General features: G+C 41.7%; 1 protein-coding gene across 1 annotated transcript; it reads right to left on the minus strand.

Annotated features, from left to right (window-relative positions):
- Nucleotides 1-3,684: 3,684 nt before the first annotated feature.
- LOC139338236 (nuclear receptor coactivator 5) lies at nucleotides 3,685-16,699 on the minus strand. The gene is made up of 9 exons (XM_070973232.1): nucleotides 16,505-16,699; nucleotides 16,234-16,320; nucleotides 15,540-15,613; nucleotides 15,085-15,208; nucleotides 9,610-9,809; nucleotides 7,439-7,717; nucleotides 7,062-7,226; nucleotides 6,458-6,703; nucleotides 3,685-6,343 (listed from the first exon to the last, which is right to left on the minus strand). Exons 1-9 carry the CDS (start codon nucleotides 16,561-16,563, stop codon nucleotides 6,306-6,308), a joined length of 1,272 nt encoding a protein of 423 aa, XP_070829333.1. The 5' UTR covers nucleotides 16,564-16,699; the 3' UTR covers nucleotides 3,685-6,305.
- Between the last annotated feature and the right edge of the window lie 644 nt (nucleotides 16,700-17,343).

A 17,343-nucleotide genomic window follows, 5' to 3' on the forward strand; every position in this document is an offset into this window, starting at 1 on the left:
TTGGGACGTGCTGAATCCAAAGTCTTAGAGTCTGTGTAAGTGTCTGGTGTGGCAGACACCAAACACTTAGGCAAACAACATCCAGGAAACGAAAAGCAAGACTCGTGTTCGGGGACAAAAGGCTGAGGTGTTCACCGAGGAACAGGAGAACACGCGAGGTCAGAAACAGGCAGGGTCGGCAACGGGAGATTTTTCACCCTCACTAACAACTTTTGGTACTTGGTAAAAGCTCCGTGGGGTTTTTCACTTTGATCAATATGACTAACCGTAAATGACGCAAAACATGCATTTTGAGTGTGTGTTATACTGCTTCCTATGCAGAAAATCACTTCCTGCCCTCCATCTGCAGCTCACGCCACAACAAATGACATAAGTTCTTTTGTTTACGGTGATAACCCCTTTGTTATCTTAGGATGCACATACACAGCAGAGGTCAGCACTGACTCCCTTCTGTCAGCTATCCTGTCAAAGCCACAGTATCTCAAGGGACTATCGGTTCTCTGAAAGTTGATTTTTGTACCACTGTAAAACTGAAAGGAAAACAACCTGGAAGGAAAAAAGGCAAATTATAGAACATTACTGCACACCAATGGTGATAATGTGAAGAAGATATGTACAGACACACAGACGCACACAGACACACACACACACACACACACACACTACCTGGTGAATTTAATTATTTCAAAGACTCTCTTTGAAAAACATTCATCTAACAGCCACTATAATATGACAGTGAGACACTTCAGATATACATTTAAGATACTTGAACACCAGCATGCTGACATTTTTTCCCCCACAAACAACTCTCTCATGCAGACAGCATCCAATCGGAGACAGTGAGTGTGTGAAGCTGGTGTAATGAGGTGGAGACAGTTGTCCATTACTTCCTGAGTTGATGGACTCCCCACAGCAGCGTGCCCACACAGTCAGAGGCACCAACAAGGACAGCAACATATTCAGAAGAATGTAAGTATATGTACATGTATATACTTACCTTCTTTTATACACACACACACACACACACACACACACACACACACACACACACACACACACACACACACACACACACACACACACACACACACACACACACACACACACACACACACTCTCTCTCTCTCTCTCACAATCTCAGACTCACAGAGTTAAATGTTCTGGCTAGTTTTTCTTTTCAAAAAATATTTTAAAAATCTTTAGAAAGAAGTTTAATCCATTGTGGGATGCGAAAGTTTGGCCAACCTATTTCTACTGATTCTAATGAACTTTGGTGATTTTTATTTACTGATTTCATTTAACAGATTGTCACTTAGAGTGCCGTCCTGTAAAGAAGTTCAGCACATGCCTCCACACTGGTGGGCCAAACGTGCATGTGAATTCATACACCGATGGCGCAGCATCAGGGGCAGTTTCTGGGGTTCAGTATCTTGCCCGAGGATGCACAATAGGACTGTGTAAACAGAATATGTCCGCACAAAATCAGTAATACTTGGCCGCACGCACAAGCACACAGGACATGGATACCTGGGTTTGGAGACCTGGCTTACACACACGACGTGTATCTACTAATGTTTTCCTCCTGAGAAGTTCATAATCCAGTTCACAACAAAATACAAAGGCTGCTTCACATCAATGCACCTCGTGGAAAGGGTGTACATGGTGGACAGGTGTACATCGCCATCTAGAGTATAAAAGATGGAACTTCATCATAGAAGCCTCCTTGTACACTCAGTCAGTGTATTTATTTATTTTCTAATTTTCCCATCAGCACTGAGAAGAATTCACTTGAGGCTTTTGCTGATGGGAAAGCAGGAATACATGGTTTCACAGGGTTACAAAATACATTTTCATATTCAGATAAAAATCTAATTTGCAAATCATCAGGAATGTTTAGTTTCCTGAAAATTTGGGTATGTGCAGTTACGGAAAGCTTGGTGCAAACTACAGGGGAGCCGGGGGGAGCTGGCGTTCCCCCGGTGGAAAGATTTGTCAAAATTTGTGGGGTCTCAAAAATATTGACAATGTTATTTTTGGCATGCATTTCTATTTTTCTGCATCTTCACCATCATCATGGATCTTGTGTAAAATTATTATTGCTATTATTGACGTGTGATTCATGTCTGGGAGAGATTTCTTACTAATTACTAATTCACTCAATTCAATTTCTAAAAACTCTTTTCTCTTTTTTGATGTATTTTCCAAGGTCGTGTGTTGTTTTTTTGTTTTTTAATTGCACACTCAAGGGAATATTAGTCAAAGTGGCGTTGGACGATTTCGATAAAATGTCTTAATTTTTTTTTTTTACTCTTCCAAAATTGTTGTTCAGTCAAAGGGATGTCGGTCAAACTGGCAGGAGGGTTTATTCATTTCAAGAATGGCTTTTGTCTGTTTTGGCAAATGAATTCTTGCCATAGTTTTGGGTGTTAGTTTTGTTATTTCCTAATTTATATTGAAAAAGTTTTCCTAATGCGTCATCTTTTGTTTTCCGGTGTTTTCCTGCCTTTGTGTTTGTTAATTTATTTCACCTTTCCCTCATTAGTCTTCCCTCCCTGATGTATTTACATATGTGTTTTAGGTCTGTGCCAGTTCATCTTTGCACCTTCTGTGTCACGCCATCCAGCCTTTTCCAGTGATTTTTGGACCATTGCTTTGTTTTTCCTGGACCTTGCCTCTTTTTGGACTCTTGGATTATTGCCTGCTTCACCATTTGGATGTCTTTGCTTGTTTGGAATGCTTTCTCTGGTTGTGATCCTCGCCTGCTTCACCATCTCCTAAGCCTTTTGTTTATAGCCACTGTTTTGATAAAAATCATTTGGACTACACCTGCTCCATCTCTGGAGTCTGCATTTGGTTCCTTGCCCTTGTATTTCCTTGTTTTACCGGCTGCACGAGCATGACAGTACGAACTGGCCATCAGTGGACATGGCCAGCAGAGACTTCATTTGATCAAGTAGAAGTTGTGTTCTGATTTCCTTTGCATCAAGAATATTTGGAGGAAGGCTCCTTGTAGCCAATACAGAGGGGCTGCTCTGTCTTTGGCATGCAAGACAGTGATTTCTAAGCCTTGGCTAATTAACTCCCTGCCTGTGTGGGTCACAGACTTCGCATACCCGCCAACATTGGGAGTTGAAATTATAGGAAATTTTCTGGCGCCCACTCTGGGTATCCCCTTCTTACCACTGTCCACATACCCCTTACATTTAGGCAAGTAAACACATAGCGAATCCTAAAATCACTACTAGGCAACCACATATTTTAAAGAGGATGGGTTAACTAGTTCCTACATTAAGAGACTACAGTTAGGTGGTCAGACTCAGATACCTGATTGAAAGTGAAATGCTATGAATATCCCTGCATTACATAAATGAAAACACAAAAGCGCAGATAAATTCAGCACTTAGTTTATTTCTACATTACTTAAGGGAGTACAGCCATTGATGGGGCATGTCACTGTGACTCTTGGGTGTGTTTATGCTTGGCAGATGTGTCACTTTTCCCTCCGTGCAATACATTAAAATCCGTGTGGCATATTTTCTAGAAAGCATGACATTGACTGGCGTTGCTCCTCATTAACTACAGGTAACCCTCCTCCCATTCGTGATAATCCTGAACCTACCTCCTGGACTGCTAGCAACCGGCCAGACTCTCACAGACCTAACCTCCAGTCAGCTAGCAGTCAGCTTTTGCTGACATGTTTTCCAAGTGGGTGGAGGCTTTTCCCACTTCTGAACAGGATTCAGCAGCAGTAGCAAAAGCTTTGATCAGGTAAGTAAATCCCAGATGGAGAATTCCAGGTAAGATCTGACAATGGCACACCTTTCATGAGCACGGTCCTGAAGAGCGTGGGTGAGTATTTTGGTATTAAATTGAGGTAGAATTGTGCTTATCAACCAGCGAGCGGGGGGGGCTAAAAGGCAAGTTGGCTAAATGTCCTGAGGAAACTGTTTTAACTTAGACAAAAGCACTACCGATTGTTTAGATGCACGAGAGCTAGGGTCAGAAGCAGAAACACCCTCAGCCCATTCCAAATCCTCTTCGCACGACCGATGAATACAGGGGTGGACCAGTTAAGAAGCAACTTCCTCATACCAGCCAGCGCGAAGACGAAATGTTATGTTGTTGTGCAAACCTGTCCTCTGTGCTTTTGATATCCACCAGCAGGCCAAGGACGCCCTACGCTGCCCTTTCCCCCGCCTTGTGTCTGCGAGGGAGAGAGGGGTGTGGATAACAATAGGACCACACGTTTCTCAAACTCACAGAGAGGCAGCGCACTGAATACGGGGGTAAGCTGAGGTGACATGGCTGATTTGAACGAACACTTTTATGCCTCTGTGCTGGTGACAGCTGTGGCTGGAGGGATTATGTTTTTGGGTTGTCCGTTTGTGTGTCTCATTCTCATGAACAATGTCTCAGGAACTCCTTAAGGGAATTTCTTCCAATATGGCACAAACATTAACTTGGACTCCAGAACAAACTGGTTATATTTTAGTGGTCAAAGATCAGCTCCTCACTTGAACTGGAGTCGTTCTGTCCCATCATCTTGAAGGTCATATTTTGTGTTCAGTCCTACAATTAACATAGATTTGTAAATAGATGGTGATGGTAAAATAGAAATTGGGAGTGATACACTAGAGTTTAACCTGCTATCAGTGTCCAAAATCCTGTGATGTTGTGATGTATCAGATCAGTCCTATCAGCTGCATAGTCCAATCAATAACTGACATCCAATAGGCTGTGTGTTGACAAGGAAAAAAAGGGTGTATCCTTGCTCATGGCCCCTCAGAGATCCCAAGTTCAAGTGTAGAATGAGGAAATATTAAATGAGAGACTTGGGATGTACCCATGCTGTAATTATGACAAAATCTTAGACAAATGTCTCGGAGGCTAAAATGATGGTGATATTTTATATCCAAAAAAGCAAAGGTCAGCTTCACTGTGACATGATAATGTTGCAAAAACACTTTTCTGGTCATTATTCAGTGCCATAATTCAGGGGCAGAAGGGGGGATTGTGACCCTATTTTACATTCAGTGGGACACTGAATTGCTGAAACATGGAAGTGTGGTGACTTCTGTGCTCCTGGGTTGATTTGTGTGAAGCATCCATACTTTAGAATTTGTAGCTTCTTTGCTGTGAAGTCCAGATTTGAATCATGGTAGTCCACCACAGGCTCACTGGTTTTGCTGATAGTGAGCTTCATGTCGTCGCACCATGAGACAAAGCTCTCCAACAGTCCTCTGTACTCTTTGTGAAGACACCATGTGACTCAAAATGAATCACTGGAATCATACATGTCAATATACTGATATTGACGTTGTAAATGATGTACTTAATATACTTTATTAAATTCCTTCAATGAGTCTGGACAAACGTGGATGTAAACTGCAACTTGACTGGTTGGTGGAGGCATACAACTACCAGGCTGTAACTCTAGTTTATTCTGGATGACTAAACAAAGCTTGTGCAAAAAGTTTTATTCGGGGACCACACTTTTACTGCCAGGGTGCATGTTTTTTAGACATTTTAAAGAACTTGTTGATTTACAACTTAAGAACGAGAACCATTATATACATTTCTACTTGTGTCGAAAATGAAATCAAACATAAATAAAATACAATTCGACCCAAGAATGAATATAAACCAATATGGTATTAACAAAATTTTAATTGGTTGTTGAAATTCCCTCCTCGAGGGAATCTTTGAGAACTCCCAGTGAAATCTTGAGCACCATCTTGAAACACTGCACACAGCAGGTAGGCTACTTGCTATATTATAAACTTAAAAAAAAGTCAAATTACCATTGTGTCATTACCAATACCTCTTAATTTGCTGCTTTAAATATGAACCCGCTGTCCATTGTAACCAGGATTTTTCGTACATTCCGCGAGGCAAGTCACATGTCCGAGGTTTATCCAGTTTGCCATTGTAACCGACACTAACATTATGGAGTCTACAGGCACACTGGAAGAGCATGCTTTCTTTAACAGGATAACTCTGGGTGCAAAATGTACATTACAAAGAGGGGAAAGAAATGATGACAGAGGGATAATGGAAAAGATATTTAAAATGATGGCATGGAATACTCCATGCCATCCGCCATCAATCTGATAATATCAAACACTAACTACCATCTTGTTGATCTAACTGAATGTGGTTTACTGCTTTTATTTAGAACGGTCATAACAGTTATCCTATGCAGGGGCCAGTCTTCTGTTGGTGAAAACTTCAAAACACTGCTGGCACTCGTGGCCTGCAGGCATTCCAGTGTGTGTTTGTGTGTGTGTGGATGTCTCTATCATTTCTTAGTGTCGCGGGCCGCTCGGTCGTGGAAGAGTTGCACCTGATCAGAGGGTGATAGGAAAAAAAACAAAAAAGTAACTTTTCACTTTTTTAGTTTACTTTTTTTAAGACAAAGCTGGGGGGGGGGGGGGGGGGGGGAGTATATGCAACCCACCTGGAGCAGAGAGAAGTGGAGGACGGGAACTCTTTAGAGATGGCGGGGCTCCTCTATTCCCATGAGGGCCCCTTGGGCCTGGGTGGTATGGAGGAGTATGGTGGTGTAGGGGCCCGCGTGGCACAGCAGGGGCACCATATGGGATGTGTGAGGACAGGGGGCCTCGTGAAGCTGCGGCCCCTAATGATGGACCAGGAGGCCGATGCAAGGACAGCAGCGGAGGAGGTTTGGTTTTCGGATAAGAGCCTAAAAGGAGAGACCAAAGAAATGCCTGAATGAAAACCATCATTAGAGGACATCATGACAAGACGAAAGGAGAATCTACATTTCAGATACTTCAGATGAGGAAATAATAAAAAGAAATGGCACTGTGTTTACTATTTTGGATTACCTTTCTCAAGTAAATTTAAGTGTTTTCAAATAAATTCAGACAAGCCAGTGGTTACCTAAACACTTGCCCATCAAGTCATTTTCAAATTGAGATTTTTCATTTCAGATAACTGAAACTCCTCAAAGTGACTCCTTAAAAACTAGAAATGGCTTGCTCACAAATAGTAGAACACTCTGAGTTGTGAGATGCAAGTGGTCTACTCCACGGTCTAACCTGGTGAAGGCAAGAGAGGAGCAGGTGGAGGGTGGTCCATCATGGGCCCCCCTGCTCCGGCTGGAGACTGGAGTTGAGGGGGCCCAGGTGGAGTAGGGAGCAGAGGAGGTGGCTTCCCCAGTCCTGGAGGTAGCATATTACCCCTCTCTCCCTCAGTGTTGGAGGCTGAAGAAAGAAAGAAAGAAAGAAAGAAAGAAAGAAAGAAAGAAAGAAAGAAAGAAAGAAAGAAAGAAAGAAAGAAAGAAAGAAAGAAAGACAAACATTTCAAGAACCACAGTAGACAAGACGTAAAAGACAAGTGAAGATAAGTGAAAAGATAAGAAGTTAAAGGTGCAATCAGCCCCAGTCCGAGCTCTACAGTTTCATTAGTGTCACACCTTGAATGTGCTCCTGCCGGGTGCGGACATACTCTGAGATGTTGTCCAGCTCCTCGGGGTAGAGATGTACCCCCTCAGCTAACAGCATGAGGAGCTGACGGGTTTCAGAGGGAACAGTGTGGCGCTCGATCTTTTCTCTGTCCAGGAAGTCATCCAGCAGCTGTGACGCCTGTGCTGCAATGTCTGCAGGGTCCCTCACCGGGCGCTCTTTGACAAGTCCGTGACAGTACTCCGCTGCAACAAAGTCCATGGCTTGGTCTTTGGGCATGTTGCGATGGACTACGAGGGAAATGGGAATTTTAATGGTGAGGTGTCAGGGAACAGAAGGGCAAGAAAGAGGTAAAACAAGAGAAAAGCTGCTGGAGTAGCAGTATGATCAGTGGGGTTCGTCCTGGTCACGCAGGTCAAACTGAAATCAGTTTCATTTGAATGTGATCTTGGGGTCGGCAAGCTCAGCTGATAAATTGGTACATTGGTAGGTGGTAGTATTGAGAAGGTACTTTTGAATGCGAGTTGCAGTTTGTTGGAAGAAGAGGGACAATGGGGGACATGCAAGTTGTATATAGATGTTAACTTATTAGTAACTTGATTTTTTGTTGCTGTTCCTGGACATAAAACTGCATTTAACTGCTAAGTAAGCTTTAATTTTTTATGTGTATTCAGACGTCCCACCAAAATATAGTGAAGTGAATGAACTTGGAATGATTTGTGTTCACCAATTTAATTCTTTATTATATATACATTAAATTGATTTTATTTCTTTCATTTTATTTTGGAGGTGTAGACCACACTAAAAATGAATTTAGGGCTTTTGGAGTAGCATCATCTTAGAATAATTACATCACTTTGCACAGTTGTGATATTCTTGTATTATCTCATGAATATCTGTAATCTGTATTATGGACATTTGTTTGTACATTGTGTTCTCTTTGACTTGAGCACACTCAGTGATGTGTATTTCAACATGTATTTCCATATGATGAAAAATCAGTATAAATGTAGAAATAAGTATAGTAGTGAAACAGTACAGTGTGCTACTCGGGTTTTTTTTATCAGCTGTGTACAAAAAAATGGTATAGATATCGACAATCTCCTTTTTCCTTCTCAAGTTTCATATTGAGTCAGCTATAAGAAAACTTATGCTTTATTGAACCTTTGGTTTAATTTTCATAGCCTTGGCCATCTGTTCCACTGATTATAATAACATCCTACTGACCACACCAACTGCAGGTGTATGAATGTGACAACATTGCTAAGAATAGGGCCAATGGGGAAACAAGAATAGGCAGTCAGATGCTCATAAAGTTTGGAAACAAACCTGCAGGTTTTAAAGATTAGTGCCCATTATTAGTCCCTCACTGCAGAGGAAGACCTTGTGTGCCATACTCGAAGGTCTAAGTTGAAATAGGAAGTCATCTTTAAATTGCAGTGTTTTAAATGGATAGTTTGGGTCTCAATTTCATAGTTTGCCTTCATTTTCACTCCCAAAAAAGTTTGTCTAACGTGGGGATTTGTTTACATTTTGTCTGACCATTTCAGTTTCCGATTTCTAGTAACATTGCCACATCTACAGACTGCAGCTATTAAACTGGTGATTACAACACTATGATGAAGCAGATCCCCAAGCTATGAAAATAAAACCAAAGCTGTGGTAAATAGGTTTCCTCTTAAGGAATAATATGCCATTTGGGAAATACGGATGTGAGAGAAGCATTCATCTTGTCTGACTTTTGGCAAAAAAGCCAAACCTAAATGTGGAATGACCCCTTTTCCATACCTACTTTGCTACTTTTGTGCTTTGTTCAGTTTGTTAAGTATGTAATGTACAAGTGTTTACCAGTGGCAGCCAGTGGATGATCTGCCAGCAGTGTGTCAGTCACTCAGAAAATGTATAAAACAAAAGTGATGCACTAATCTTGCTTAAAATCTTGAAGAAATGTTTGTGTGTGTGTGTGTGTGTGTGTGTGTGTGCGCGTGCGTGTGTGTTACAGTTGGGTGCGGCATGAGAAGTAGCTCTACATGTTCACATCTACAGTTGGTCTAATGTTTCAATGGGAGTATTTCTTTTTCTCTTTTTCATATTTTGTGTTGATAAAATCTACACAAAACAAAATTCACAAGAAGGTGAGGTGGGTTGGCTCAGCTTGAAGGAATGAGGGGTTGGGACTTACTTTTGAGGGATTCTGAGAATATGATAACAGTGCAGGAGGACAGAGCTACATTTGTCTGCTCCACCAGAATACATAACGAGGAGCCGCCTGCTCGGATATCCTGCAGGGCCCGGGTCAGGCCCGATTCCGCCTGAAGGTAGATCATTTCCACTGACAGGCCACGCTCCTGCAAGCACTGGCTTAGCGATTTGGGGTAATCCCTTTGAGAGGAAGAGAGACACTTTGTTAACTTGACATGTCTATATTAAGTGACTCAGTTGGCATGTAGAGAAGTGCATAGCATGTCTCTCAGAGGAACAGAGGGTTATTTCTTAATTTATAGTGTGCATTACCGACAAAAACGAAACTATAAGTCATCATTTCTTTTGTGTGGTGGATTTTGCTTGTGTGGATATTTCATTAGACAGAACCAACTGTAGCATTACATTGAACTTTGCATGGCAATAACACAAGGTTTTGGATCTCTCATAGATGTATTTAGTGTTATAGTATGTGGTTAGGTAATATATCAGGTAAATCAGAAGGTCTTATTCCCATGAAAGACTTTAGAGACTGACTTTTGAATTTGCAAACAATTCTGTCAAAGGTAAAAACTGTACACCAAAAAAATGCTCCTGAAGGAGCTATTTGCAGTTAGAGACCACTGTTGATAATGGTGGTGTTTGATATAGAGTGGATAAATGTCTGGATGTGGGTGGGTTTGGTAACATTTGAGATTGTACCTTTTTGAAACATGAATGGAACATGAAACACTACGGGATGACGGCATCTGCACAATGCCCTGGGCTATGGAGGTACCATGGTTCTGTACGCCCTCATGACTCCGCCAGAAGACACAACCTCAGGTGGCAATGGTAGCCATTCCCTACCAGAGGAACCTTACCCCAGCTTTGAGTCTACGATTGATCAGCAGCTTGTGAAAGCAGATATTCTCACGACAAATGACCAGAGAGAGGTGCTTTGCAATTATTTTGTGATTTCCAGCCAATCTTCTTGAGAGACTCTCGTGGTTGTGGAGTCCCGGACCTCCACATAATTCTTTCAGAGCTAAAATAGTGGGTTCAAGCAAACCAGATTGAACTCTACAAGCTGTTTCCATTCCCAGGAGGAGTCTCCACACCTGAGGGTGGGGGAAGCTTCCACCCCTGGAAGAAGGAAACAAATCCCAATGGTGCCATACCAACATGCCCCAACACACCATTGGCATTACCATTTGTATACATTACAACTGTTCAGGGACACCAAAGTCATATTTTGCACTCCTCAATAACACCTTGCATGCCTTAGAGACAGTCAGAAATTGTTACAACCTATGTGTGAGCAAGACACTAGCCTATTTAGTCTCCCTGGACTTTGGTGAATAAACCCTTAAATCTGCTACTATCATTGTTGTACAACTTTGACAGGTAGAAGTGTCATAGTCTCAAAAGCACAATTCCAATTTCTGCAGACACAATAACCTTAGAACTTCGAAACAGAATTAATTCTTAATCTGCCCATTGTAGAAGGCAGAACATATACTGACTTAAGTCTGCGTTGAAGACACTACCAGCCATCATCTACCATAATGACCCCTCATGGTACCTCATCCCTAACTTGAACAGGTACACCCTATCAAGGACACCCTATCAGTGCGATGGGGTGTCCCTGATCACATCCAATGCTTCCTTTAGAGTACATGTTGGAGACTGGACTGGACTGGACTGGATTTCCTCCTGTTTTTGCCACTGTGCTTTGCACAGCAGTATGGAACCTTCCCAGTAGTTACTTCCAGTCCTTTGCAGGAGTAAGCCAATTAACCTTTTACAGCTTTCCCTTTATTTTCTCATTTCTTCTTCCTTTCAACTGCAACATGAGTTCCCACACGAGGCCTAGAGTTCCCAAACAAATGTTTGTATTTTAAGTACCCTTGGCAACAATCCTTTTACTCGCTGGATGAATAACAGGCTGTCTGTGATCACCAAACACATTTGGATCTTCAGAAAGATCAGCTGTTTGTGTATCCAGCAATCTTATTTTACCTGCAGAAGGAAGACACGAATCTACCATTTTCTTCAAGAAAGAGGAAGATAACATCTAAGCCCAACGCTCTTCAACTACGTTGATACTCAGCTGTTTTCCTCCATTGTCTACGAGCCATGACCAGCTTTCCTTTAAACCACACAGGAAGCGACACAATGGTCCAGTTACCGCCTGAGCTCAAAGGAGCACCGCCAGATGCACTGGACGAACTGACACACGTTAATCGTTCCTGAAGCAAGAGGCTTTTGTCTGGGCAGAGACAGCTAATGCTACCACATTAATGCAAACTTCATTGTTGTATTTGTCACTGTATTGTAAAATCAACCTACCGTGAGTCCTGTTGTTGTTGCTGTTCAATCACTGTATTTACGGCTTGTTTCTGTGTGCTCAGCACGTTATATTGATTGTTTAGGGGCAGTTGTGGCTCATGAGGTCGAGTGGACATCCAGTTATCAGAAGCTCCGTCGTTCCTCAGCATCTTACATATCCTTGGACAAGACACTGAACCCCAAATTGCCCCTGATATCAGTTTGTGTGTTAATGCTTGTAATGAGACTAGCCACAATTGTATGCCTGTAATGAGCAGGTGGCCTAGCCATTACTGTATGAATGTGTTTGTGAATGGATGAAGGCAGGCTTGTGTTGTATAAGCACTTTGAGTGGTTGTCAGAGTAGAAAAGAACTATATAAATGCAGTCAATACAGTCGCTTTATCATTGTGCCCCGCACAGTAGGACTTGTTATGTTGTGTGCCAGTTTTATGCCGCTGCACGTTAAAGCCTGTCAGCTGCACTTTGTCAATTAAAAGACCAGAGCCATAGCTGGTGGACTCTGAACTGAACTGGCAAGATTCATTTATTTTGACCACCCTTAGCCCATGACAATTAGATCTCTCCCCCCCCCCTTGTGCTCAGAGGAATGTAAACATGTCCTGCAACACGCCTGCTTGCTGCCCCTTTATGCTTATTGGTGTAGTTGCTTAAATTATAGCTGCTTGTGTTGTAGTTGGACAATTGATGTTCAATGATTGAAGGATTATGGATTGTTGATCAGAATTTTGCACATTGCACATTTAAAGAGCAGTTGCATGAGATTATTTGGACAGATATAAACATCATATTTGAAGGATAAAGCTGGCATAATATTTTCACTGGAGATTCAGTTTAATTCAATACTGCATGTATATTATTTATGTTCTATGCCACCACAGAAACACTGCATTAGTATGATAGGGTTGTCAGGCATTGATTGACTGAGTTAGTTATTGTTGTGATTAATGGTTTACGGACTAATAATAATAATAAATGTGTGTTTGTGTTGATTACTGAAGTTGAAATCATGGCAGTTCTCAGCAAATGGCTGCACTTTGTGTACATACTTATTTAAACATGATGCGCTCGATGATATTATGACTCCAGATGAAATGCTCACATTAACAATTATTCATCCAGAAACAGCTAATATTTGCTAATATTTCTCTGTATAATATCTCCTCTTTGCTGCTGCTGTATATCTGCAGTGTATCTAGTGACAAGAGAGTAGTTTCTCATCCGTGTGCTTAATGTTTAATGTGTAAAAAAGTGTTTAAAATAATTGGCCGATGAGGATATATGTGAAACCAGAAAAGCTAAACAAGTATAATAGTGCTATCCCCGACTTGTGTATCAGGTATGGACTTTTTTCATTGTGTTTGGGAATGCAATAAAGTAAGACGGTTTTGGAGGGAGATTAAACAAGCTTGGAGAATATATTGGGTGTACACTTAACACTTGACCCCAAAGTTTTTATTTTAGGTTTACAACCTGATAAACATTATATTCCTACCAGAGTTATTGTTGCCTAGGATCTTTGTTTAGTGCTTTCAAAAAGAGTTCAGACAGCATTTTGTGGAAAAGTCAAACATTCACGTTATTCAGGTTACAGTTTCAATAAACTCAGTCCTGTTTTTTGTTGATTGTGTACCGTTTTGTTTTCATACTAAATAATTATTCCTTATTAATATCAAATTATTGGTTGTGGCCCTGGTGCCCTACATTTTGGATGTGATGCCCCAACAAATGCTTTATTTATCAAACATTTAAGTGGCCTTACCCCAAAAATAATGCACGGCAGGGTTTCCCTTATCTGGTAATTACGGTTACCCCTTTACCGGAGAAAATCTGTGGATGTCCAACATATTAAGATATAAGCCTTTCGGGCCACAATGTCCAGTGAAAATAACTCCAGACTTCTCTGACGTCCACCCTCTCACTCACTCCTCTTCCAAATGAGTGAATTAAGGGTTGATTTGGACCAAACCAGAGTTGGTGGTTGTTGGAACAGTGAAAGATTAACCAAGAAAGTTTTGATGAGTTTTATTACGTTTTTGTCAAGTTTGAATGAAGCATGTTTTCTGATTAGAAATGACTGTTTCTGTTTAAACAGAAAGGATCTTACTCTTTAACAAAAAGGGATCCTTTCATTAATATTGTCAGACACTTGTCACACGATCTCAGCCGGTCCGTGGAAAAAACAAATAGTCTTAGTAGACACTGTGTTGCAGGATATGAACAAAGCTTTCAAATTAAAGCAATGAAATCAGCACCAGATGACTCGCAGCAGAGCAGAGTAAATAAAAATGTGTGGGAGCAAAGCTAAGTATCAAAAGCATGACTGTTAGGCGAAACACAATAACTCTCAATCTGTGCCATTTACTGATTAAGGTACAGAAACAAGATTTTCTTCTCATGAGTAAGGACATTTTTTTATACAATTGCCATGATGAGACCCAGGTCTACAATAACTAGTTGTCCTTTAGTCCAGTATGGGCTGGGACGCGTTTGTCCTCTTACATCATTACAGGATGTGTTGTTTCAATCCTTGTCATTCAGAGGCAGCAACAAGTGGTACTTTTACACAAGAGCTTGTCTAATGAGGATTTAACAGAGCAACATGAAAATAATGTTGGCATGTGTGTCGTGTTCACTGTTGTGCATCACAATTGAGGGACGGCCTCACCGCGTCAGGGATAATCTTATTATCACAAACTCATTACATGTTGATGGTATCTTACCCTGTATTATTATTATTAGTAGTAGTAGTAGTACTGTCACCATAATCATTATTATTGATATTATTATTGTTGATATTGTTGTTATAGTTGTTGTTGTAACAATCAGAACAATGACATCAGGTATCCCTTGGACAACAGGTCTCTATCCATCATAGGCACCAGTAAAACCAAAGATAAGAGTCATTACAGCCGAGCGTCAACAGAGAGTGAGAGTGCAGCTGACATGAACGTTTGAGCCTACATGCCAAATATTCTTGGCTGGACCCCTAAAAATGGACAATTAAATGACATCCATCAGTCTTGTCTCACTGGCAGGCAGCAAAGTATAAGCTATCAAGCTCTGTATGTACTGCCGCCCAGATTTCAACTGCTGTGGCTGAGATGTTGTTTTAAGTACTTACAGGCACTGGTTGGTGACAGAGAGGACCACACAGTCAGCCGGCTTCCTCTCCTCCTGCACCTGCCTGTAGAACTTCTGATACAGGGCTTTACGTCTGTCTGCAGGAGTGCAGCCCTCTGGCTTGGCTGAGGTTTGATGTTGGTGAAGGAGTTAGGAGAGAATGAAGGAGAGGTGAAGGGAGACAGAATGGAGAAAGTAGAGGACAAAAGAGAAGGTGAAATTTGCAGGTGGAGAAACGACAGGCTAATATGAGTCAACATTAATGTGCTGCCAGTTTTTGAAGAAATGCTGTTTTATTTACGATGTAGTGGCACAATGACACAGCCTGTGTTTGGATATTGAGGGTTTTTGCAAGGAAATAAAAAGAAAAATGGTGCTTTTGGGTGCAAGGTTTCTGAGAAACTTGTTTCAACAACAAAAACATTGACTGGTGCAGAAATGAGGAAAACGTCTTACCGTTGGGTTGATGCTTGTAACCCTCATACGTCACACTTCCACTGTAGGTTTGTATTTGCTCTAGTTCTTCATAACTGAAAGAAAAGCAGTGAAACAGGACGACTGTTTAACATACCATTTTAATGAGGGAGGCACTTTTAGGCCTACTGTTCACTAGACCATTATATGTGATGACTTGATATGACTGAAGAAACAGAGTTTATATAGCATTTATGTCCACATGTTTCCAGTCATCTGACCACTCAAAGCACTTTACAACAGACACATCGATCGACCCACTCTCCCTCCTGAGCCACAGCCACCTCAGGGTTAACTAAAAATCACAGCGGTGTCACCTGTCATCTACCTGGTGTCACAACTACACCTTAATATTTTTCACTGGAGCTGTTCCTTTGTTAGAAAACTCCTTCACTGAAAATTGTCCAGTGGATGATGACTGCAAGACATTTCCCTTGGCAAGAAGTTAGTGTTTCAGGCGTCATTTTCTGATGCTTTGAGCGTCCTAAATGAAAACCCATTCACTTCCTCAATGGGGTGGCAGCACTTTCAGAAACGCATTGTTTATCATCAATTTAAGGGGACAGTCTGACCTCCATGTGGACCTTCATGAGTTGGTCTCACATGACAGGTTATATGACTCTCTCCCCTGAATTTGCATTGAATGTTGTCCTAGGTGCGAATGCAAAGCTGGTACCTATCCAAGGCATCCTTGAGCTCGTCGGTCCTCTCCTCTCTGGTCGGGTAGGGCGCTGCTCTTCGGTACAGACGCAGCTGTTGAGCACTGCGCAACAAAAGAAGGAGTTTTTCGTGTGCCTTAAGTATTACAAGTAATTTTAATAAAGTTAATGGGTGGTAGGGGTGGCTATCAGTTTGTAGAGCCCACATCGTTTTGTTTTCTGCTTTGGCCGCTACCTAGCCTGTTAGTTGCTAATGCTAAACTTGCTACAGGGTACCATAAGACTTACCTTCCGTTTGGGTTAGCTGGTGGCCGCCGGGCTACAGATGATTTCGCCCAAGACGACATTTTATCTGAAATGCAACTTCCCCGAACAAACCTAAGCTTCTAGTCACGGCGAGAGAAGAAAATGGTTCCTGATTTAACTGCACTACCGTGCTACTTTAACTCTCCCCACAGTAGAGGGAAGCAGGAGGAGGAGGTCGATGATGAGGAGGAGTTCTTCTTCTGGTAGTTAACTGGCCAGTTTACAGAAGTGTTACCGCCACCTACTGGACTGGAACGGTGGTGGTGAAATAAAATTGGACTAAAACTGATTGTGCCCGTTTCATGTTTTGATCCTTCATGATGCTGCACGTCACCCCTGATGCTCATCTGTACACACACACACACACACACACACACACACACACACACACACACACACACACACACACACACACGTAAGTATCTACATTATATGTCACCCATCTGAACTTGCCCTTAAAGATTCATTTCACCCAAAACAAATTCTTACTTACCTCCGATGGTATCTTGCGATCTAGTTTTATGATTTTGCCAACTGTGGAAATATGTGTCTATGAGATTTCCACCAACACACCAAAACAATTGGGGTGAATAAAGTAATGTTTATGGTGGAAACAAGGTGCTCTTCATCACCACCTTGTTGATGGCTGGACAGTGATGGAGTGCTGACCTTACCTCAGATCAGGCCTGACTCTTTCAAAATTATTCAGAACTACTATCTCTGGTTGTAGCTCCTGTACCTTATTTAGTGTGGCCAAGGCTTGGGTAATGGTTTATAATTAGTTTGGCATCCTTCTGTGAAGGCACATATAACTGCAGCTT

This window comes from Chaetodon trifascialis, chromosome 10, assembly GCF_039877785.1.
Source record: "Chaetodon trifascialis isolate fChaTrf1 chromosome 10, fChaTrf1.hap1, whole genome shotgun sequence".
NCBI lineage: Eukaryota > Metazoa > Chordata > Actinopteri > Chaetodontiformes > Chaetodontidae > Chaetodon > Chaetodon trifascialis.